The sequence below is a fragment of the Zootoca vivipara genome, chromosome 9 (assembly GCF_963506605.1).
Source record: "Zootoca vivipara chromosome 9, rZooViv1.1, whole genome shotgun sequence".
NCBI classification, from domain to species: domain Eukaryota; kingdom Metazoa; phylum Chordata; class Lepidosauria; order Squamata; family Lacertidae; genus Zootoca; species Zootoca vivipara.
In genome coordinates this window covers 74382904-74408397 of record NC_083284.1, presented here as the reverse complement: position 1 = coordinate 74408397, position 25494 = coordinate 74382904, and the positions used below count along the sequence as shown (strand labels likewise).

The window sequence follows — 25494 nt, the reverse complement described above, 5'->3', positions numbered from 1 at the left end:
CGGGCTGCGTCACGCCGGAGGCGCTGCTGCTGTTGGAGGAAGGAGCCACTCGCCGCTCGCCCATTAACCCGGCGCCGCTCCCTCGGCTGCGCGCTCCCTTTGCTCCCCACCAGCCGTTCGCGAGCGACGATCAGACCCGACGTGCGGCTCCGCCATTGCTGCCAGAGCTCGAGGAAAGGAGGCCAGGCGGCGAGCCGTGCTTGGCTTTGGGGAGCCACGAGCCGAGGGAACATCCGCAAAAGCAGGAGGCTAGGTAAGGCGCAGAGCTGCGCTCTTTGGGCGAGGAGGGGCTGCAGCCGGGGGTGGGGTGGGGACGAAAGCATAGCATGGCATGGCCCCCGTGGGGGTGGGAAGCCGCGAGCACCTCTTCGCAGTCCTTGTGTCTCGGAGAAGAAGGGAAGAGAGGACAAAGGGGAAGGCGGGTGAATGGAGAGGAAGATGCGCGGGGGAGAAAGGATGCAGGGATGCAGGGAGAGAGGGATGCAGGGACCCAAGGAGGGGCATCGTGATGGAGGCGGAGGGAGGAAGAGAAGAAAGGGAAGCCAGGGCTTGGGGGGCACCGAGAGGGGCGAAAAGGGTCTCGCCCCCAGAGACTGCCTCCTTCTCACCCTTAGAACTTGCAGAGCAGGCTGCGCGCAAGCGGCTCTCTCGCTGCGCACCGAATTGCGGGGAAGGAAGGGATCTCCGCGAAGGGATCGAGTAGCGCACTCTCCCCCCACCCAAGCCCTCCATGGATGACATGTTAGGAAAGTGGCGTTGGTAGTGCCCCCGAGGTGGCAAGTGGTCTCGTATCGGGAGGGAGGCTGGCCATTTTTTTGGTGCAGAGTGTTCTCTCTTGTGACCCGTCCTTTGCGCTTCCACACGTGTGCATTTTCCAGGACTCCCTTTCGTCCAGGAAAAGAAAATGGTGAAGCTGGGAAATAATTTTAGCGAGAAGAGCACAAAGCAGCCCCTCTTGGAGGATGGATTTGACACCATCCCCTTGATCACACCCCTGGATGTCAATCAACTACAGTTCCCACCTCCTGATAAGGTACAGTCGGTTTTTGGTTTCCACCCCTGACAATCACACCCAGATCTCAGGCAAACAACAAAAGAATGTCTGTCACAGAGGCTTGCAAAGCAACACTGTGAAACCCTGGTTCTATTGCTACTTCCTGTGAACCTTTTAAATCGCAGTATCATATGTCTAGTACATCTGTTTTAATCATATAATATCCCTGTGTCTTTTTACTCCATTTTACAGCATTTGAATCTCCAAATCCCCCATTGTTTACCCAGTAAGCTGCTGCCAACCTCATCCCTATGTGTTTGAATAACAAGTTTATTCTGAATAATGAGGTTGTCCTCTTCTTTCCAGGGTATGCAGTGCAGCTTAAGAAATATTTTTGAACAAAAATACTCTCAGATCTTCTCCAATAGATTTCCCTAGACGACTTAAAGCAGAGAACAATCCCATAAGGGTCTTCTACACCTCTTGCCTGGGACTGATAGGAAGGTGCCTTTCACAAGAAATGCTTGTGCCTATAAAGGACATGTAAAACTTGATTGTCGTGCATGGTTTCAATAGCAGTACATTACCAACATCATGAAGTGATACATTTTCTAGGGACAGAAAGGGATTCATAGCTTATGCTACAGATTTGACCCGGTTTCATGGTTATTGCCTCTTCCCAGGGAAAAAACCATAGCAGAGAATCCTTAGCACCCACACAAAATTATAGTTCCTAGGACTGTGGGGTGGGAACCCAGACAATTATACTGGACTAACCTCAGATAAGTTTGGTGGCACTGGATTTGTAGAATTCCCTCCCCAGGTGTCTGGTGCTGAAGTAGTTATATTTCTTTGGTGCCAGGCAAATTCTTTCTTATTCCCCCTGGCTTCTAAATTTCAGTTGTTTTAACTGCTGCTTTTGTCCTTTTATTATTGTACAATTATTCTTACTATTGTATTCCATATTATTTATGATAGGTTGTCTTTTTTTTAAAAAAATAGAAGTCCTATGTGAACTACCCTGCAAACATATTTGTAGGGTGATATATACAAATTTAAATAAAAATATCCTTTAGAGACAACCCAGAACAGGTACTGGCCCTTTTTAACTAGCTTGTCAAGATAAATTGCTAGCAGTGCTTGGAAAAGGAATTTGTAGATATACTTAGGGTCCTGGAAGCCGTGAATAGCAGATCTGAGAGCTGTGGTTGTTGCAACATAGAACACACAAAGGCTTTGTTGCAGCTGCTCCACATGCTTTTGTTCACATCCCTGGGTGTGGCTTCTTGCCCATCAGATACCCTCTTTGCACCCAGCCCACCTCTTCAGTTGTTGCTCCTATGTCATTTTGTTCTCCAATAAAGAATATGACAAGGTTATATGTGGGATAGGAGCATATATTGGGATAGGAGGATATTGTACCCCAGCACATGCCCCCTGGAAAACGTCGTTGAGTTGGGCTAGCTAGTAAAGGCTTTTGGCTACTCTTTTTGGCTTTTGATAAGTGTTCCCCTTCTTTCTTCACCAGAAACTGCCAAATAATGTAACTGGCAGTTGGGCATCAAGTACACCTGGAAACTGGGTTCCAGGCTGATTTTTCACCCTCATATTGCTCTTAATCAGAGTAGACCCGTTGAAATTAATAAACTTGACTAAGTTAATTTCTCTAGGTCTGTTAGGAGTAAAAGTCAGTGATTACCACCCCTACTTTACTTGTCCATATAATAAACAAGGACTGTTGGTGCCAGCTCCCTCTGGCATTATTTCCATCCACAAAAGAAGTGTTTAAACCATAGGCTTCACAATAATAATAATTTATTATTTATACCCCGCCCATCTGGCTGGGTATCCCCAGTCACAATCCTTCCTTTAATTGCATAGACTAGTCCCTACAGCTGAGTTGAAAATGGGCCTTCGACCACTGAATCCAGGCCATTCTTGAAAATTCCTTCTCTACCATGTGGCCCGTAGGGCAGCAGTGCAGGAATTCGTCAGCCAGTACTTCTGCCCAGTAAGATGACACACACACACATACCCCGCTGAAAGCTGCACACTGAGAAGGCTACAGCTTCAGCAGAAATTGTGTGACTTGCTTTGGTCTCATGGTAACACGAGGGATGCCGCTGTGTCCTGTCCCTCAGCCCCCACTGCTATGTCTCTCCCTTTTCCAAAACAGCCATTTTGCCACTTGCAGCTACCCCAAGAACCATTTTTTTTTGTTAAAAGTAGCTGCGGACATGGATGTTGCCTCCTGTGCCTTATGGTAGCCAAGTAGCGATGCTGGGAGCATGTGTATCCCAAGCGTATGTGCAGGCAGACATAGATAGCTTGAGTGGGGAACCCCTTGTGGAAGCACATTGATAATGATCGGGGTCAAACTACACATGGCACTCAGTTGTCTATTAGCACTGGCAGGAGCAAGAGGTTTCTTCCTAAAGCTAATGGGGGATTTTTGGTCAGAGTTGTGATGGGGGAAGAATGAACACTTCCCCTCCTTGTGTGTTGTGGTCCTTATGAAAATGGCCTCTCCCAGCTTGCTTACTATTTAAAAACAAAACCTGGAATACTGGCTCATAACACATTTACCTTTGCAGTTGGCTTAGTTCTCAGGCGTGCAATTTCCACTCATTCCAAAGCTTGGGGAAACCCAATCTTGGCTGGCTCCCTGAGATATCACAAGGCCACGCCCATCTCTGGGCCAGGATTTTTATATGGTTTTGCTTAGGTGGTTTTTAAATAAGCAACTAGTGCAAAAAAGGACATTCAGTTTAATGAATGTACATAGCATGTGTGTGTGTGTGTGTCTGTGTGTGTGTTTTGAAAAATAGAATAAAGGCAGTTAGTCAGCTTGAGGTATGGAATGGGTGGAGCAAGACAATAGGCTAGTACAATAGACTTCCAGCATTCAGTTGGCAATTGTGTCAACTGCATTCTGAATGCAGGAAGAAGCTGGGGGTCACACTTCTGCTGGGATACTGTGTATTGCGACTCCCTTTTTGCATGTGCATCTACTTGTACCTACAGTAATTCCTTCTAGATGGCAGATGCTGAACCTGTGGTCCTCCAGATAACCCTTTAATTCCCTCCAACCATTTAACTGTTTCCACAGTTAAGGGCTTAATCCAGGCATCCCCAAACTGCGGCCCTCCAGATGTTTTGGCCTACAACTCCCATGATCCCTAGCTAACAGGACCAGTGGTCGGGGATGATGGGAATTGTAGTCCAAAACATCTGGAGGGCCGAAGTTTGGGAATGCCTGGCTTAATCAGAGGCTGAAAGCAAGTATGCCTGCCTGCCTGCCCCTTGTTAATTAGAGACTTTTGGCAAGTCTATATCTCATTTTGGGGCACTTCAAGGCAGTCACGGCTTTCAGGTGGGATTCAGTCATATACAAATCCAGGTGGCACAACTGAAGTTGATCTGTATTCTTTCCTGGCAAACCTGTTTCCTCCCAAAATCAGACTTTTTGCGATGAGGAAAATGTGGGTTCACAGTTGCTTCATGCAACGTCATGCAACCTCCCTGCAAACAGATCACATTGATTGTTCAGTAAATCGTTGGAGTCATTCTACTTCTCTGGAAACATTGCACAAATAACCAGGTAGCCAATAGCCCTGAGCTAGATGTATCAGTGATCAGAGTCCACTTAAGGCAACTTCTTCAATTCCTGAAATTGAGCAGTGGCCAATGGTTAAAAAGCCATTTCTGTCCAAAACCAGGTCAAAATTGAAATCAGAAAACCTGTGTTATCCAGGAATGCCAGTAGATGAACAGCCACCAGGTTGCCTGCAAAAGGCACTGAATAGCTTGAGCATCTTGGCCAAAAAAGGAAGGTTTGCCACTGGTTGCTATTTAAAAACATTAACAGGAATTGGGAAGAATTTCTTCAAGAGGGGCCTAGCAACTGCCCCTTTTTAAAAGATGTCCCTCATGCAATTCCATTAACACACTATTGCAGAGGTAGGAACATGGCTTCAGCATGAATTCTTGAGAGAGAGAGAGAGAGAAAGGGGGGGTGAGAAAGAGAAACAGGAGAGGGAAAGAAACGCCATCAAGGGAGAGAGAGAGAGAAATGGCAGGTAGCCACTCCCACCTTTGCTTCCAGCCTCTAGAGTCTAGACTCTAGAGCTTAGTCCTTGACTGAAGAAAAGGTTGCTCACCTCTGCATTATATAGTGCTGTTTGCTAGTGATGTGATTTTTTAAAAGGAGGCTTTTCAATGTTTAATTTTATAGGGAAATTTTACCTAGGAAAAGACCATGGTGTAGCAACAGGTTTCCTCATTCATGAGGCATTTTGAAGTTTTACTATTGAAATTAATGGACCTAACAGTTGAGTAAAACTTGGTTGCATGCCACCCTATGTCCTTCTCTGATATGGTATCGGATCATCGAATTCTGCCCGATGCAGTGAGTTTGGAAAGGGCAATACCGTAATACTGTAGTACACTTGGTGTTTATATAGCATTTCCTATCAAGTGGTTGGAGCCCAGTGTTGCATGAGCAGACTTCTGCTTGTGTCACAGGATTTTCCCTTCTCCCTTGCGGTCCCTCCACTGGGTTCCCCAACCCTCCAGAGCACATTTTGAGGCACGCAGGGGGCTGCAGAGGTGAGGGGAGAAAGACGAAGGCCTGCCGTGGATGTTTTGCTCACCAAAGAACGGCACTGTGTGCAACCCATTATTTCAAGGAACCTTTAAGAAAAGGCTTAACAAAAGGTGGGTCGTTGCTATTGAGCTGCCCAATTTATAGCTTAACCTCTTAGTCACGATGCACAGTAGCTCTTCATAGACCCTGATAAGTCAGGGCTCGCCAACCTTTCGGGGCACATTTGCACATCTGGAGAACCCCTCAAGTCTCACAGGCTATTACGTATATTGGCTACAACAGAATGCTTCTTTCAAGCATGATTTTTTTTGGGGGGGATGCTGGGGAAGGAAACCTGTGGGTGCCATGAAATGCTGCTGTGGGCACATGTGCCATGTTGGCCACGCCCAATTTAAGCCACCCAGTGTTTAAGGAAGATTCATAACCTTAAACACATTGAGATGAAAGTGAACACCACTGGAATTGCTGGGGTTTGTTTTCAATGTATAGTGGAGATGTCTGCTCAGAAGTATGGTGCAAGCCCCATTGAAAACAGAGTAAGGATGTTTAGAGTTGCAGCCTAAGGGTGTTTATACACGGGGGGGGGGGGGGTAAAACACAAGCTTCCTTTTACATGGCAATACCCAACTTAGAGACCTGAATGATGGCCTAATATCACACCAAAGTAAGGGCAAGACTTGGTGTCAAATTAGTGATAAAAAAGCAGCATAACAGGAAATGAGGTGGTTGTTACGCATCTGCTTCCAGAAATAACCTGCATTCATAATTTCCCGGTACAATGGCAGAAGAGAGCACATGTTATGCAGCTGCTTAAAAAGTGGTGGGGAGATCCTTGTGTTACAGTCCCTAAACAGGGTTGCCAGACTCAATAGAGGACAGGACTTCTGTGCCTTTAATTGCCCTGCTCTCTTTTGAGTCTGGAAACCTTAAAGAGAAACCAGCAGGCCCTTTGTTTAATTTCCAAGCAAAGGGTCTGCTGGTTTCTCTTTAAGGTTTCCAGACTCAAAAGAGAGCAGGGAAATTAAAGGCACAGAGGTCCTGTCCTCTACTGAGACTGGCAACCCTAGCCCTAAACTGTCTGAGACATCAAGAACATTAAGGGTGACCTTTTCCCATAAACATCTTCATTCAGCAAATGAGGCCTTGCAGATGTTCCAAATAAATGCCATGATATTTCACAACCTGGCTGTTAGGAAGTACAGTAACCCAAACCTGGCTTTTAAAGGAAGCCTTTGAATTAATTTAAATTTCTGCTGTGTTTGGCTATTGTGATTTGCTTTTTGTTGGCTCTTGTTTTTAGCAAGTTACTCTTTTTAATACTTTGAGGGTCGTTGAGAGAAAGCTGGCATATAAATATCATCACCGCTCATGGATACATTTCCTGCACAAGCAAACCCCACAAACAGGAACTATTTCACAGGAGAACGTTCTGGTAGATTATGCTCATAATGTTCATGTCACTGAGGACGGAATTGCATGTAATGAGTTGAATGACGGTTTGAACAGCTCCCCCCCCCCCCCCCCGATGCCTCTGACATGTGAGCAGATGAGCTGCAGACCTGGATTCATCAGGTTTGTTTTGTGGCACTCGCCGTCTCTGCAAACTAGATTTAATGAGCAAGTCATGCACAAAGGGACAGGTGGCTGCATTGTTATATGTTTGAGAGTTTGGCTGGTAATTGGTCTCCTGTTGATGTTCCTTGCAAAGGTGGTGGTCAAGACAAAAACAGAATATGAACCTGACCGCAAGAAAGGAAAATTCCATACTCCTAAAATAGCTGAGTTCACAGTCAGTATCACTGAAGGTGTCTCAGAACGGTTTAAGGTAAGTCATATCATAACTTTATTTCTGGCATCAAGAAACAGATGCTTGACTTATTCTATTGTATTTAGAACCTATCATCTCACTCACTCACTCACTCACTCAACCCACAACTATTGTCAGGGGCGTAGGAAGGGAGGGGCGATGGGAGCGCTCCGCCCTGGGCAGTGGAATCCCAAGGGCGCCATCATAGCTGCCCCACCCTGCCCACGCTGGGTGCCCCGCCCCCGCAGGTGACAGTTCCCGCCCCCAGAACGTGTGCCACGCCCCTACGGGCACCAGCCCTGCCCCCGCCTGCTCTCCACCCCCGGTGCCAAAGGATGAAGCTCTGCCACTGCTATTGTTGCAAAATGGGAGAAGTTTGAAGTGAGGAATTAAAATCTTTAGTTCTTTGGTGGAAGAATCATAGTGGAACCTTTGCCAGAATATTGCCTTTTTGGTGCCTCTTGAAGACATTCCTCTTTCAGCAAGCCTTCCAGGTGGAGACTTTTATCCCATCTGGTATCGGATAAATTTGAATAGATTCATAGAAATGTTGCTGTTTTTGAAAGAAAAATGTTAATTGTGCTTACATATGCTAGAGTTTTAGCTGCTTTATATATGCAGTTGTTCTGTGATTTTTATTTCATTGTAAATTGTGCTTGGGAAGCCTCATGAGAAGTGATTCATAAATGAAATTAAATATTATTAAAGATTATTTATTTATTTGACTGAGATTGCTCTAAGAAAGCCCTCCAGACCTGTATGCAAAATCTTAGGGCTCAGACTAACAGGATGGTTTCTTGCATGTGCCTCATTTAAATTAATGGGAACTGTGTGTTTAAATATTGGATGTGCAGGATAATTCCCTGTTGGATTATGCCTGTTTATCTAGAGGTTGTTACTTATTTAGCATAAAAGGATCGCTCCCTGAACCTCTGCTCCTTCATTTCCATGTTAACTTTAATTTTCTTAAATGTCCCTCCTCCTTATTCCTTTGTTCTTAGGGTCTGCACTGGTCAGTAGACTGTCTCAGAAATTTGATGTTTGAACTCATGAATTTGCTGGTTTTTATCATCCATTTGATGGTGCATGAAAAATGATGTTCTCTAATGCTGTAAACTTGCAAGTACCACAGGCCACCAGATCAGCAGCAAAGGATGAATCCTGTCCAGGTTACCAAGCAGTGAAGCTTTTTTTAATTTGGAGGGGAGCCGATTCTTTGTGTCTGAGACTATCAGTCTGTTGCAAGGCACTGATATAACTATGTTTGGCAGGTGGGCTAGTAAAAAATTATGTGGGCTGGAAATTCTTGGAGGGGTGATTGAAAGGGTAGTCCAAAGTCAATTTGCTTTTGCTTTTAAAGATTGGATGTCCTTGGTGAGCAGAGAAACAAAAGATTAGCTTTTGTTGGAAGGTGAGGGTAGATTAGGGCTGTTTCTGAATGTCGCTATCCTTGGCATGCATCTTGAGGCAACCCTTATTCTGTATCAGTGATGTGAAATCTCTCCTACTGGATGTAATGGATGAGAAGACTTGGCCTTGCTGGTGCCTACAATTTTTGTACTACATTTTTTTTGGACTTTGCATAACAGAGGAGCATAAACCAACATGGGACAGAACATCGAAAACCCATTAAAAGTTCCTGGAATAGTGTGGCTGTTTTAGGAAGAAGGTGTAGCTTTGCTAACCCAATTGTCACTGGCTTAGACAGCTGCTAAAGGATAAATATGATTTAAAAGTATTGAGTCATTGGCAAGTGTTTGGAATTTAGAGGATCAAAAGAGAGAGAGAGAGAGAGAGAGAGAGAGAAATTAGCCTCACAGTTCAGATTACTGAACCAAAAACAAAGATACCAGATAGACAGGTGAGCTTCTTGGCAGGAAGGAAGCAAAACAAAATTGTAACACTAAAACATTTTGGAGGGCAACCAAAATGGTCAAAGGCCTGGAAACGATGCCTTATGAGGAACGGCTTAGGGAGCTGGGTATGTTTAGCCTGGAGAAGAGAAGGTTAAGGGGTGATATGATAGCCATGTTCAAATATATAAAAGGATGTCATATAGAGGAGGGTGAAAGGTTGTTTTCTGCTGCTCCAGAGAAGCGGACATGGAGCAATGGATTCAAACTACAAGAAAGAAGAGTCCACCTAAACATTAGGAAGAACTTCCTGACAGTAAGAGCTGTTCGGCAGTGGAATTTGCTACCAAGGAGTGTGGTGGAGTCTCCTTCTTTGGAGGTCTTTAAGCAGAGGCTTGACAGCCATATGTCAAGAATGCTTTGATGGTGTTTCCTGCTTGGCAGGGGGTTGGACTGGATGGCCCTTGTGGTCTCTTCCAACTCTATGATTCTATGATTCTAAAAGGATACACATAATGGATAGCATTGTGTTGTGACACAATTCATATCTGATACCCAGTCAATGCCTATAAAATTTGTGCAACTCCATTCAGAAAGCAAAAGGCCTGAGGAAGGCAGTTACAAAAAAACAGCTAAGATTGGTGGTGAAAGCAACCATGTATAGCTAGAGAATCATAGAACTGTAGAGCTTGAAGGGACCCCAAGGATCATCCAGTCTAACCCCCTGCAATGCAGGAATATGCAGCTGTCTCCTGTGGGGATTGAACCTTTGACTTTGGTGTTATCAGCACCACGTTCTAACCAACTGGCAAAAGGTTTGAGGCAAGGTCATTTCTTAAGAGTTTCTTCCCAAAGAAATAGCTGAAGCTGGTGGTAATGATGACATGCTGCATTGTGGGAGTTTTCAACTGGTAGAAAACTTCAGTTTTATTATTATCCCGTTTGTCAGGTTATCATTGGACTAGAAAATGAACTAAGCTTCAAGGAGGAGATAGGAATCTTTCGCTTCCATTTTGATTAACTTCAGCTTGCTGTGTCACCCCAACTCAAACACAGCAGTTAATCTTAACTATAATTTATTGAAGTGTCAGTAAACCATAATTAAGACGGATTGTTTTTTGTCTGGGTTCCGAGTTGTAGCTGGTCAAAAATGAATGTGCCAATGAATGTGCATGGCACTGAGGCTTGTTTAACATCAGTGCTTCTGTAGAGTGCCATACATATCACTGTATCACTAATGTGTCCTGGTCCGTCCACTAGAGGAAACAATGGGACCCAGACCTGACCTCTGCCTTGCACTCAGTTTCTGGGGCAAGTGACTTGGCTTTTGACCTTGTTTTCTATGACCGGCCATAGCAGCCATTTTGTGAATTATGGTGCTCCCTGCCCCCAATGCCCCTACATCCACGGCTCTTTGTCAACACTCCAAATGTGTCCACTAGTCCAAAAAAAAGCTGGGGACTCGTGTCCTATGAGAACAATTTTAAGATTAGCCTACCTGCATTTGTGCCAAACTAGATGAAACTCTGTGAGATGGGTGATCTCTAAGCAGGTTGTTGTTGTTGTTGTTGTTGTTAAACTAAAATGCAGTTTTTGGGGTGAGAAGGAATCGGCCTGGAACAGCAGTAATGATTAAGGGGTTCACTTTGCCTTCAGGTGAGTCTTCCAACCCGAAATGGCTTGGCCAGCTACTTTTGACCCAAAGGGAGATAAATATAGGCATCACACACAGTATTTCTCACTAATTCAGAGCAGTTTGGGAAAGGGGGGGGTTTCTGGGTGTGTTTTTATTATGTATTATTTGTGATTTTATGCTGTAACCACCCTGAGACCTACAGGTATACAGCGGTATACAAATTTAATAAATAATAATAATTATGGGAGGAGACAAGTGAGCTGATGTAGCCATCTGTCCTGGATGCTTTAGTTGAGATTCCTGCATTGCAGGGGGTTGGATTAGATGACTCTTGGAGTCCCTTCCAACTCTACAATTCTATGATTACATGACACTATAAAAAGCAAGGCTATATACTCAGCAAGCCAAGCCACGGTTTGGCTCTTGCATGCTTGGAAGCTCAAATGAGAGTTTACTGTGACACCTCAATTTAACCAATGTCCTGGGTCCAATTAAGAATTGAGTTCTAGTAGTTTCTAGATCATTTTGCGTGTGTGTAACATTCCTAAAACTTGTACAAAATGCAGCATAGTGCTTTGTAGATGAAGACTTCAAAGTTGCATTGTGAAATATAATCTACCAACAACTTTCATTAAAAGCAAATCAGGATGTTTCTGCATGTAAAAGTGAATACAGCTATTTCATGCAGGTAGAAGAAAATACACCGAAAAGAATGGTTTTTTTACACCAAGAATAAAAAGGTAAAGGTAAAGGGACCCCTGACCATTAGGTCCAGTCGTGACCGACTCTGAGGTTGCGGCGCTAATCTCGCGTTATTGGCCGAGGGAGCCGGCGTATAGCTTCCAGGTCATGTGGCCAGCATGACAAAGCCGCTTCTGGCAAACCAGAGCAGCACATGGAAACGCCGTTTACCTTCCCGCTGTAGCGGTTCCTATTTATCTACTTGCATTTTGACGTGCTTTCGAACTGCTAGGTTGGCAGGAGCTGGGACCGAGCAACGGGAGCTCACCCCGTCACAGGGATTCGAACCGCCGACCTTCTGATCAGCAAGCCCTAGGCTCAGTGGTTTAACCACAGCGCCACCTGGGTACACCAAGAATATCTGTATCTAAATATTTCTATACACACTGATCTCCACAAACTCAGACACGTTATTTGAAAAACATAGAATTTTATTTCACAAGTCAACACGACCTCATAAATTAGCTGACAAAGACGTCCATATCAAAACAGGACCCTGTCAACTGGGTCCTTTTATTGAATCGACTTGGCATTCCGGCTCTATATAAAACGACCCTTTTGAACACTTTTGGAATCGGACTGATATTTACGGATATTATTAGTTGATAGCTTTTGTGTCTTTACACTGTAATGTAGTATTATTTTCTCAGTTGTGACATATTCTCTAGTGAACTTGAAGTTCATTTCTTGTTTGTATTCATTTGTTCTGTTCAAGACTGTGAAGTTTTACCAGAATACATACCTTATTTTATGGTTATCACACTGGGATTACCTTCATGGTATTTGATTGTTGGCTTTGGCTGCTAAGTAACGGATGCATTGGAGAGAGTTTGCTGTAGGATTTTGCACCACTAGAGAATTGCAGGATTTATCTTGATGCTGAAAAGGAAAAGGGAGGAGAGGAAATCCGCACTTTATCCAATTATATGTATACTCTTTCATTCTAAAGCTTTCAAATCACAACAATCTGTAAGTTTCAGTTACACTGCTTGTAGCATTTTTAAGGTGGCCAATTCTCATTCATGATTGCTTCCTGTGGGGGGGTGGGGGGAACTCCCTGAGTATTTTGATCTCCTCTCTCCTACCCCTGCATGTTGTTCTGGGTTTTTTTTGTGACCCCCCCCGCAACACAATCTGAGCTTCAGTTTAATGCTCTCCATCCAGTCCATTAGTGTGTCTGATTTAGGACTCCCACCACACAGAACACAGCGACTTCTGCATCCTTGTATGAAGATCTTTGCGTGAGGGTCCCAGAGGCAGAAAGCATCCAGAGAGGTATCTGTTAGCAAGGCCTTCAAGAGACAAGCAAGCAGTCCACAACCTGGTTCATATGCTACTGCAGCAGAGCGCCCATTGCTTTCTGAGGTTCCAAGCCACTCCAATAATGGAAGAACCAAGAGGACTGGGCAAATGGTGTTCATCTCAGAACTCCACTGTCCTCCTACGTGTAGCAGGAAGGAAGCACATTGCCCTGCCCATGAGTTACTGGAGGAATGAATTTAAGGGGAAAGGCTCCCATGCCTTTTGGGAGTTCTTCAAAAATTAAAATACATTTAAAGGTCGAGTCGTGGACAACTCTAGGGTTGCGGCACTCATCTCTCTTTACTGGCCGAGGGAGCCGGCGTATAGCTTCCTGGTCATGTGGCCAGCATGACTTAAGCCGCTTCTGGCAAACCAGAGCAGCGCACGGAAATGCCATTTACCTTCCCGCCAGAGTGGTACCTATTTTTCTACTTGCACTTCGTGCTTTCGAACTACTAGGTTAGCAGGAGCAGGGACCGAGCATCGGGAGATCACCCCGTCGCGGGGATACGAACCGCAGACCTTCTGATCTGTGTTTTAACCCACAGTGCCACCCACGTCCCTTAAAATACATTTACTTTAACCTTAATTAAAAGACATCACTCTTTTCTAGTCAAGCATCTCTGGGAATTTTATCTGTCTATGCAGTTCTGGGTGTTCTGTCCAATTTCAATGGTTAGAATACTGTTGCTCTTGCGGTTTCCTATGGCAATGGCAGTTCGAAGAGTAGGCTAGGAACCCTCAGTACAGTAACACAGTCGATTTCTGGCATCTCTAACTAGCCAAGTGTAAATCTTCATCCTCCCAATGCAATAATTCAGATGACCAAAAGAAGGAGGGGATATTTTTGGCAGAGTGACTGCTTGTGTGGTTGAACTTCTGATGGACAAATGGAGATCACTGCTCATCGCTTCACATCTCCCGGCTCTCAGTGGAATATAGACAGGACTGAGCCTGAATCTGAAAGGACACTCCATATGTTCATGACATTTTCTTATGAGAGTGATCAAAAACAAAGTTAGAGCCCTTATCACCAGAAGCAAAGATAAGTCACATCTTGGATAATCCTCTCTAGGGCAAATCAAGGCAAATGGAACACAGATGACCTGTCAATAAAATGAGCAATTTCAGTTCTATTAGCATGGCGGTCACTGTGTGGTGTATAGACTTAGGGCCATAAGGGATTCTGTTTCTGTGTTGTTGGGGAGCAGATGACATGTGGAAGACACCCTTCTTCCAGCAAGGCTTAACTATTTAAATACAGTGGTACCTCAGTTTACGAACTTAATCCATTCCGGAAGTCCTTCTTAAACCGAAACTGTTCTTAAATCGAGGTGCCCTTTCCCTAATGAGGCCTCCCGCTGGTGCCCTTCCATCGTTCGGCTTCCATTCTTAGACCAAGGTAAAGTTTTGCAAACTGGGACACTACTTCCGGTTTTGCGGTGTTCGTAAACCAAATAGTTTGTAAACAGGGCTGTTCTTAAACCAAGGTACCACTGTAGGCAGTAAAAAACCTGCCTATCAGGAGAAAACTCTCTGCTGAAGGGTAAAGTAGAGCTTTCCATCTTTAGAAGAATAGGGAAGAAGTACTTTTAACTGAAGTTGGTTTTTCATTGGGGGTTGAATGAAGCCAGAAACACAAAGAGCAGCCTTTGCACAGGTACTGGCATTCAAGGTTTGGTGTGAAACATTTTACCCGGAACAATTGCAGTGAGCAAGGCTAAAAATAGGCTTAAGAAGCAGACTGTATAGCCATAATACATATCATTTGACTCTTGGTTAGCAAAGAGGAAAGACGCTCCCTTGTGCTGCTAGAATTGACTTAATAAAATCTGCCTTGAAGTAGATGCTGTTGTTTTTATAAGTTCAGTTGACACACCAAGCCCCTGCTCTAATTTATGAGGTGGAAAAAGAGGCACAAGCCTGTAAGGATGGGGAACCTGTGGCTCCTCAGATGCTGTTGGGACCCCCAACTCCCATCAGCCATAGCAAGAATGGCCAATGGTCAGGGATGAACGGGTTTGCTGTCTCTGATCTAAAGAAATGTGTGGTGTTGGTGCACAGAGACAAATTTACAGAATCTTCACCCTTTCTTTTGTGGGGGAAGAATTACAGGAATTGGGCAACAGCATGAATGGACTCATATGTGACGTTAATTTAGGTGCACTGTATATACCTGCTCTTTCGCTGTCTCGCCAGAGTGGTACATGCTCTAGTTATCTCCCGCTTGGACTACTGCAATGCGCTTTACATGGGGCTCTACCTTTGAAGGTGACCCGGAAACTACAACTAATCCAGAATGCAGCAGCTAGACTGGTGACTGGGAGCAGCTGCCGAGACCACATAACACCGGTCTTGAAAGCTCTACATTGGCTCCCAGTACGTTTCCGAGCACAGTTCAAAGTGTTGGTGCTTACCTTTAAAGCCCTAAATGGCCTCGGTCCAGTATACCTGAAGGAGCGTCTCCACCCCCATCGTTCTGCCCGGACACTGAGGTCCAGTACCGAGGGCCTTCTGGCCGTTCCCTCGTTGCGAGAAGCCAAGTTGCAGGGAACCAGGCAGAGGGCCTTCTCGGTGGTGGCGCCTGCCCTGTGGAACGCCCTCCCATCAGATGTCAAAGAGAAAAACAGCTACCAGATTTTTAGACGACATCTGAAGGCAGCCCTGTTCAGGGAGGCTTTTAATGTTTAATTGATTATTTTATTTCATTTTTCTGTTGGAAGCCGCCCAGAGTGGCTGGGGAAACCCAGCCAGATGGGCGGGGTATAAATAATATATTATTATTATTATTATTATTATTATTATTATTATTATTATTATTATTATTATTATTTCGCGGCATGAATTGGAGCTCTGGTAGGTTTCAGAACTTTCCATCATTTTCTGGAGTGGTTTTTTTGGGGGGTGAACAGTGTGCAATTAACAGAAAACTGCCTCACTGAATATGTTGTTAATATATTGTCTGTTTGCAGGTAACTGTTTTGGTCCTCTTTGCCCTTGCATTCCTGACGTGTGTTGTATTTCTGGTAGTCTACAAGGTTTACAAATATGACCATACCTGTCCAGAAGGCTTCATTTTCAAGGTAATGCATAGTTTTCTAAAACCAGCAACAACAGGTCACAGTGATTCCGATTTATTGATCATTTGTATTGTTTTAGGGGCATAACCAATAATGAAAACTAACACAATTGGATAGAACAAAAGGAAAAGGGAAAAATAGAGGTAAATTACCGGACGTTTTTTTCAATATAATAAGTAATTATGAATTAAAGGATGGATGGAGAGTAAGAAATCCCGAAGAAGAGAAATTTACATATTATTCTGGGGCTAAGAAGTCGGTGTCAAGGATTGACATGATCTGGGTGTCATCTAAATTAATGTCTAAGGTAGTAAAATGTGAAATACTAGCAAAATCTATAACGGACCACAACCCGGTTATGGTGAGAATAAGAGAATATAACAGATTGATTAGAAGATGGCGATTGGATGAGAGAATCTTAAATGATGAAGTATTTGTTGAAAAGGTTAAAGGTTTGTTGAAAGAATTCTTTAAAAATAATATTTCGGAAGAAATAGATTTGACAACAACATGGGATGCAAGCAAAGCCTTTATTCGGGGCATATATCTTCAACAAAAAAATAGGGTTAAAAGAGAGAGAGAGAAAAATATGGGAGATGTTAGGAGAGAAATGGAGGAGAAGGAAAAGGAGTTAGCTAAAAAACCAGACGATAGGAATTTGGTAATGCAGATTAGACTCCTACAAAATAAATTATCCACATTGACGAGCCACGAAATTGAGAACAAAATAAAATGGATGAAACAGAAGACATTCGAACATGGGGGGAAAGCAGGAAGGCTTCTAGCATGGCAGATACGTAAGAGGCAGAGTGAAAGAATGATTACAAGTATAGTAGATAAAGGGAAAAGGTTGAATAATAGAGAGGATATACAGAAATGTTTTGTCAAATTCTATAAAAATCTGTATAAAAAAGAGAATATTGATGGAGAAAAATTGGGAAATTATTTTACCAAATGTGATATAGGTCAAATTAATGAAGAAGAAAAGGAGTTATTAAACAAACCGATATCAAGGCAAGAAATGTATGAGGCTGTTAATAGATTGAAATTGGGTAAGTCACCCGGAACAGATGGTCTATCAAGCCGGCATTATAAATTGTTTTGGGAGGAGATAGGTGGTGTGTACCAATTGTTAGTGAACGAAATTTTAGAAAAGGGAGTGTTTCCAAAATCATGGCGAGAAACATTTATAACATTAATACCAAAGAAGGAGGGAGAGAACGACCAGGTGGGATCCTTCAGGCCGATCTCTCTACTTAATGCCGACTATAAAATCTTTAGTGATATCCTAGCCGGAAGATTAAAAAAGATACTAAACAGGATCATTGGGCATGACCAACAAGGCTTTTTACCAGGGAGAAAAATGTCAAATAATATGAGAATTTTCCTAGATTTAATTGAATATTTAGATTGGATGCCTAGCAAAAAAGCAGCTTTTATCTTCTTGGATGCCGAAAAAGCCTTCGATAATTTGACATGGGAATTTATGAAAAAATCATTGGGGAAAATTGGAATAGGGGGCAAATTTATAGAGGGGATAAACGCAATTTATAGCGAACAGAAGGCAAGATTGATATTAAATGGAGAAATAATGGAATAATTTGAAATCCAAAAGGGTACCCGTCAGGGATGCCCTTTATCTCCTTTGTTATTCATTTTGTCAATTGAATTTCTGTTAAAAGACATCCAAGGAGACAAAAACATCAAGGGGATAACATTGGGGAAGAATATTTATAAAATTAAAGCCTTTGCTGACGATGTGATCTTAATGTTGGAAGAACCATTGGATTCGATAATTAATTTAAAGGAGAAATTGCAAAAATATGGGGAAGTGTCAGGCTTTAGAGTCAATATGGGAAAGACCAAGATGATAGTCAAAAATATAGGGAAGAAAGAAATAATGGATTTGGAGAAGATTACAAATTGGGAAATAGTTAATAAAATTAGATATTTAGGAATTGTTGTTACCCCCAATAATATAAACTTGTATGAGAACAATTATCTTAGAGTATGGAGGGAGATTAAAAAAAGATTTGGACCGTTGGAAAGAATTAAATTTGTCCCTATCAGGAAGGATAGCAGTGATCAAAATGTCAGTGTTGCCGAAGATCCTGTTTTTGTTTCAAATGTTACCTATCATAGGAAAGAAAGAAATTTTTGATTCGTGGAGAAAAGACTTAAGCAAATTCATCTGGCTAGGGAAAAAAGCGAGAATACAATATAAATTATTAACAGACAGCAAGGAGAGAGGTGGCTGGGGGGTCCCGGATCTCAGACTATACTATGCCTCCGCATGTTTTTGCTGGATGAGGGAATGGATAGTACTAGAAAATTGTGAACTCTTGGAATTGGAAGGGTTTAGGAATAATAAAGGATGGCACGCGTACCTATTGCAAGAAAACAAAGGAAAAGATAAAAGTTTTATAGATCATATAATTAAAAAATCGGTATTTAAAATCTGGGAGGAATATAAAAACCTATTAGAAGCAAAGACGCCCTGGTGGGCGTCACCATTAGAAATGACAACGATGAGTGGCCGAGGTAAAAATAGAAAATGGCCAACCTACCAGGAATTGACAGTAAAAGAAGGGGATCAACTTATATTAAAGCCATATGAAGAGATTAAGCATCATTGTACAAGCTGGCTACATTATTTACAAATACAAAGCTTATTTAAAAAACATAAAGAAATAGGATTCAATGAGGGCAAATCTAAATTACAGGAAATTTTGATTGATAATACGGCTAAACCACTGTCTAAGATGTATAAATTTTTATTAGAGTGGGAATTAAAAGATGAGGAGATAAAATCTGTAATGATAAAATGGGCTCAGGATGTAGGAAGACCAATCTATAAAGTGCAATGGGATAAATTGTGGAGATCGACAATGAGATTTACAGCGTGTTCAGGAATCAAAGAAAATATGATGAAGCTCGTATATAGATGGCACCTGACGCCAGAAAGGCTAGCTAAAATCTATAAGACAGAAACAAAAGAATGCTGGAAGTGCCAGGAAAAAACTGGTACGTATTTTCACTGTTGGTGGGAATGTAAGAAAATATATAAATTCTGGAGTGAGATATATGAAAAAATGAAGAAAATGATAAAAATTACGTTTGAAAAGAAACCTGAATATTTTCTATTAAGTTTAATCCCAGAAAATATACCTAAAGATAGAATTAATATTTTCTTATATGCGTGTGCCGCGGCGAGATTAGTACTAGCTCAGAAATGGAAAGGAACAGAAATGCCAACAATCCAAGAGTGGCAAATTAAAGTAGTAGAGTTTATGAACTTAGCAAGAATGACGGCGGCAATTAGGAATATACCAAAACAGAGAATAATAACAGAATGGAGATAAGTAGAAGAGTTTTTCAAAAAAGAAAATATCAAAACAGAGCTAGTGATTTGTCTGGAATAGAGAAAACATGTAGGAAAAACTTAGTTGGATTTAACAAGAGGGAAAGCAAACTAAAGAAGAAAATAATAGCAAGAGAAGCGATATGTTGGCGATTGGAAGCCAATTTTAATTTAAAATGAATGGATTCTATGGAGATAGGCCCATGTGTTAAGATCTAAGCTGGGGCTAATTTCCTTTTTTCCCTTTTTTTCCTTTTCTTTTCTTTTCTTTTTTTTTCTTTTCGTTATGTTATGTTATGTTATGTTATGTTATGTTATGTTATGTTATGCTATGCTATATTATGTTATGTTATGTTATGTTATGTTATGTTATGTTAGGTTTGCCTAAGTTGATCTTGTATATTATTTGTAGTCTGATGGATTTAATTTATTTAGACCAACCTTGATTTGTTTACTTATGTTGATTAAGTTACGTTGGGTGGCTTAAATATGTAGTTATGTTATTTATATTACTTGATATACTATAGTATTTAAGTTGCCAAGTTATTTTATGTTATTAAGTTACTTCAATTTTTTTTTTTGGTGTATGTACATCTTTTAAAATTTTCTAATAAAGTCTATTTAAAAAAAGAAAAAAGAAAAAAAGAAAACTAAAGGAATCGTTCAAAGAGGTTGGGGTTTAGTTCAGGTTAAAAACTCAAGGCAACCTGAGGGGCTTGCAAAATTATGAGAGGCAGGGAGGACAGGTCATTTCTGTCCCTCTCAATTCTAGGCCATCTTGCGCTAATATTCTTGCTACATAATTTAAAACAAAACAGCAACAGAAGCCCTGTGCACTTGTGGAGGGTGTTTTGCTAATATCCCACTCAATGTTCAGAGAATTGAAAATGAATACAGAATCGGTGTCAGCCAATGAAATAATGTTAGTTGATTACTTTTCCCTATTCAGACAATAGATTTAAGTTTAAATAAATGCAGGGCTTTTGACTCCTACTCCACTTTTTAGAGATGTTGACAGGTGAGAAAACTCATAAATGAGTTGTATTTTGCCACACCATTTGAGAACACGGGCATGCCCCCGGATCCAGTTTGGAGCAGAAATTGGACTTAAGCAAGCTTAGACACCCACCCACCACTGAATTGAAAATTCCATGTGCCATCTGGTCCAGCACACTTTCCCCCCTTCTTGGTCCAAGAGCTGAACCTTGAAGCAAAAACGAAATTCCACTTAATAGCTGCTTGAGGCAGGATGTTCCTAGATTTCGTCTCTTCCACCTGGCTGTGCTCCTTTCCCTCTCAAGCAGATGATTGGCAAAATTTCTTTAAAGTGCTGTAGGAAACACACCATCAGGTACTCCACATGGAGAACAGGCGTTGAGGGGAGAGGTCTATTACAGGAAGGTTCTAAGGAGGGTCAGCCTAGATCTTGATAGAGATAAAGTGTAAGAAACTGAAGAGTAAGGTTGGAGGGGGAATAATCAAAGAAGTGAGATTATAAGTGGCTGTGCAAAGGCTGAGTGCACAGAGCCAGGATTTTGCAGCTCTTGCTTCAACACCTCTTCTATCAAACTGCCTTTATATTTGGAGAGAGTTTGAAAAGTTGTTTGGGGCTACTGGGGTGGGAAATTGCATCAAAGGTGTGCATGCATTGTTTAATTTTTATTTTGAATGACTGTTGAGGCAGGGTTTGTGCTGGATCACGGTCTATGTGCCCATCTCCTACTGAGAACCTACAGGAAACAGGAAGTCCTTTTATGGTTTACATATCAGGGAAAATGGTTTCACTCTTCTAGTGCATATCTTGGAGGGATGGTGTATCTAGAGCAGGGGTAGGCAACCTAGGGCCCGGGGGCTGGATCCGACCCAATCTCCTTCTCATTCCAACCCGCGGATGGTCCAGGAATCAGCGTGTTTTTACATTAGTAGAATGTGCCCTTTTATTTAAAATGCATCTCTGGGTCATAGGAATTCATTCATTCTTTCCCCTTCAAAATATAGTCTGGGCCCCCACAAGGTCTGAGGGACAGTGGACCAGCCCCCCTGCTGAAAAAGTTTGCTGATCCCTGAGCTAGGGTCTTCCTGTGTGACAAAGTGTACCCACAGCGGACTGAGTGAGAATTTAGGAGAAAACGTCAGTATTCCTTCAACTTGCACAGGATGAAAACTGGGTATGAAAACCCAGGGAAAGGGCGGGTACAATATGCAAGGCTAGAAGACTGTGTTTTTAGTTTCATGGTGCAGACATTAAGGTGGGCAAGTTTGTTGTCCTGCTGTTTTATTCTTGCTACCCACCATGAATTAAATTAAATTATAAACAACAATAGAAACATAGCCTAGAAGTAATTTAAATACATTGAAATGATTTGTCTTTCAGAACAATCAATGCATTCCGGCTGGATTAGAGAACTACTACTCTGAACAAGACTCTAGTGCTAGAGGGAAATTTTATACAGTTATAAACCACTACAACCTGGCCAAACAAACAATCACACGATCCGTATCTCCGTGGATGACGGTGCTTTCGGAAGAGAAACTTTCTGAGCAAGAGACTGAAGCAGCTGAGAAATCGGCTTAACATGATTGATCTTGTTGATTGGAAGCTATCAAGGGGGCTTTCATCGAACGTCTCATTGTTATGGATAATTTAGAGGTTACTCATATTTATGGTGCAATTGCTTTGGTTTGCCGATAACTGCTTTGCAAAAAGGAAAAATAAGAAAATGAAAACTTAGACCATTAATGGCCAAGTGCATATCAGCAATGCTTTAGAGCTTTAACACCAGTTTCTCTGTTAATAATTCCAACTTTAGGTACATTCTTGCAGTTTAGAATTCCATTGAGCCATCCAGGGGTTTGGACACAGGGGAGAATTGTGCATTTTACTGTGTGTGCTAATGTTTCATTTTAAAACCAGTTTTGCAATCTGAATTATCATAGCCACAACTAGAAATTATGTGGGTTAGTTATAACTGTATTTTAGATTGGTTTGCGACTCCAAGATGAGTACCAAAAAATAAAGTTGGCCTGTTTTTTTCTCACTGTAACAGATATGTTAGAAGTAATTAAGTTCTTTGCAAGAATGCATGCTTAATTGTTGTTTTCTTAAAGCTGTGAACATTTCACTGCATTTCCACTATGGCTAGAGAATCTTGTATATGGACTTGCACTGACACAAAACAGACACTATGGAGAGGTACATTTTAATGGTGGATCATGATGTTTAGTGAATGTGCAAAAATGTTAGGCAGCAAAATATTCTGATAAGTAGGGGAGCCCTACGGAACAGACAAAAAAAGCCACTGTAGAGCTAGCCCACAATGTAATATGTGCAACACGACAGGAGGAGCAGTTTTCTTACAACTTTCTCTTTTTGTACAACATTAAAATGTTTCCCTTTTTATATGTTACAAAATGCTTTGTGTTAGCAGCACTGTTTGGGCATTTTCTAATCTTTAGACATTAAGGCTGCAACCCTAAGCATATTTACCCGGAAAACAGTTCCACTGGACTCTAAAATGAACTGGGTGTAAGGGAGAAAATGCATTAAATGCATAAAAATAGCCCTATTCCCATTGCGAATCTGAAATGGCATGTGGGGAAAGGGAGAATAGGAGACATGCTGCCTTCTTGAGATAAACTTGGGTGGGGTGGGTGGGTGGAGTAGTAGACAAGCCTAGAATTGTAGGTGCACGTTTATTGTGTTGACAAGTTTCTAAACTATTACATGTTTATTATTTATAAACCTTTCAACGTACATTACATAAATATTTTCATTAACTTTATAGCTGGAAAAAGCGGCTTAAACATTGGGCAGTCAACCTTTGGCACGCCTGGAATAAACCACGGAAATGTTGCGCGGCAGGCTGTGGCTCAGATTGGCTTTGCCTCTTGCCCATGTGGCCAGTGCTATGCTTTTGTGCTAGCCTGCACTGCAGGGGCGCCAGAGCAATGCTTATAAGTAGTGGCACTTGACAGGATGTCCAATGGTACAAGTACCCCTGGTTGAAAAGCACTGCGCCAGAATTATACTCTCTCAAACCTGGGCCTTGACTTGCGTACACTTGATGGAAGGGTTGGCCATCACTGGACCAAAGCACTCAGCTGGTAATTTTTGTCCATGCTCTGAGTGTGCTACTTCCCAGTGGACATGTCAAAAGTTTCATTATTTTTCTAGACACATGCTTTCCAAAAAAACACACATATGTAGTAGAACAAACATGGTTGGTTCCACTTCCGGTTAGATTTTCTCCTGATACATTTCAGCATCACGAGCCCGCTTAGCAAAGGCCAGTTTTTTTCATTAAGAACTTTTCATACTGAACATAGTTTCATGTTGTAAAAGAACTTTTAGTATGTCATCATTGCTGTGTGGAATGCATAAAAGCAATAAATTATGTGCCAAATCTTCCTTTAGCATTTTGGGGGGGAAAAGTTCGGTCCCATATAAACATATTAAACTATACCATGTTTGTATTTCCTAGTAGTCAGGTACTTTATTGAATGTAAATTCACATGTAACTTTTGACATTTTCACTCTGTGTAAAATAAAGAAAAAGGAGGATAACAAAGTCTCAAGCTCAGTATGTTGACATAGATATATTTATTATTGCATTTAAAATCAATCAAAAAGGAAGGATTCCAGTCACTGTACTTATGGGCAACATTCACCTTTAGGTGATTATTCTACATGTCTACAATTGAAGAATTCAGATTACTTTGCTCTCTGTAGTGGTGCATTTATCTAAAAACAAAGAAATGGAAAGGAGTTTTGTTGTAAATTGAAATACCAACTGTGAAGAATCACATTCTAAACAGTCAAACCTTTCCTTTTCAATGCAATCTGGAATTTATTTTGCCTTTCTGGAATAAAGTTCATTTAGACTCTAGGACTTGCTGCGAACTTCAGTGAGTTCCACTGGCTTGGTCACTGAGCAGCACTACAAAACTCCCACCAGCAATCCATGTGTGCAAAAATATTTAGAAAGAGACCACTGTAATAAAATAAATATTGGGTAAATGGCTAAAAAGCTATGTTCACTGATGCACTACAACAGTTCCCTGTGTGAACTTTTCACTAAACCCAACTTCCAATTGGACCAGTACTTCCTGTTGCAGGAGGTGTAGAAATGTAAGTGTCTGGTCAAGGTATTTCGACCATGACGATGCATGAAATACAATACGTGTTGCTTTGTATAGAAAACATCTTCAGCCAGTATCAGTCCCAGGTGGCTTCAGCAGATTTTGGTCAGGGCTATATGAATAGTGAATAGGCCAGGGTTAGCTACCATACCAGTCCAAGAATAACAAAGAAAAGGAACACATCACAAGGAAGAAGAGGATCCACACACGAAATCCAGCATTATTCTTGATTGCCTGTAGGGAAAATAAATAAATCATTATTTCTCTCAAAAGGGTCTAATTCAGGACAAGGCAAAATCTTTTCCAGTTTGAGCCCTGAATACTATTACCGTACCAATTGGATGCCTATGGCAGCGTTTCTCAACCGCTGTTCCACGGCACAGTAGTGTGCCGTGGGACGCTGGCTGGTGTGCCGCGAGACGCTGGCGACGAGAAGGGCGATTTGCTGCCCTGTCACCTGACTGGTGGCCGCCATTAGGGGCGCTGACCCGCTGGAAAGGAAGCCGGCCGGGTCACGACGGGGGCGGGGCAAGCGCAGCTCTCAACAGCCACCACCACGGCCTGCTGCTGTTTGTCTCGCTCCTCTTGCTGGCGGCGCCCGGGGCTTGGTCGGCGCGGGAGTGCGCGGCCTCTTCGGCAAGGAGTCCTGCAGAAGGTGAGGTGCTCTTCTAGCTAGCCCAGGGGTCGGCAACCCGCGGCTCCGGAGCCGCATGTGGGAGCCTCAAAAGGGAGCCTCACCAAGAAGCCCCAGCCCACGCAGACAGGGACCGATCGGAGGTCGGTCCGTCGTTTGTTCCCTTCCGCTGCAGAAACTCCGCCGCCGGGGCTGCGCGCACGGGGAGAAGGCGGTGAGTGGCTCCGCCAAAGACATAATGCAGAACAGACCCGCAAAGGAACCCCTCAACAGTCTTTTGCCATTAAACTCCAACTTTTACACCATGCACTTTTTGCACCCGTGTGTGTAATCTACCTCTC

At 42.4% G+C, this 25494-nt stretch overlaps 2 protein-coding genes across 2 annotated transcripts in view; one reads left to right on the top strand and one right to left on the bottom strand.

Annotated features, from left to right (window-relative positions):
• NSG1 (neuronal vesicle trafficking associated 1) lies at positions 1-23901 on the top strand. The gene is made up of 5 exons (XM_035114029.2): positions 1-253; positions 879-1033; positions 7309-7425; positions 15912-16022; positions 21755-23901. Exons 2-5 carry the CDS (start codon positions 905-907, stop codon positions 21953-21955), a joined length of 558 nt encoding a protein of 185 aa, XP_034969920.2. The 5' UTR covers positions 1-253; positions 879-904; the 3' UTR covers positions 21956-23901.
• Positions 23902-23965: 64 nt separating this feature from the next.
• STX18 (syntaxin 18) overlaps positions 23966-25494 on the bottom strand; it is an 82084-nt gene continuing 80555 nt past the window's right edge. Inside the window, exon 11 of the mRNA XM_035112073.2 lies at positions 23966-24753. Within this exon, the coding sequence (XP_034967964.1) occupies positions 24658-24753 (96 nt within the window). The 3' untranslated portion in view covers positions 23966-24657. The remainder of the gene's footprint in view (positions 24754-25494) is intronic.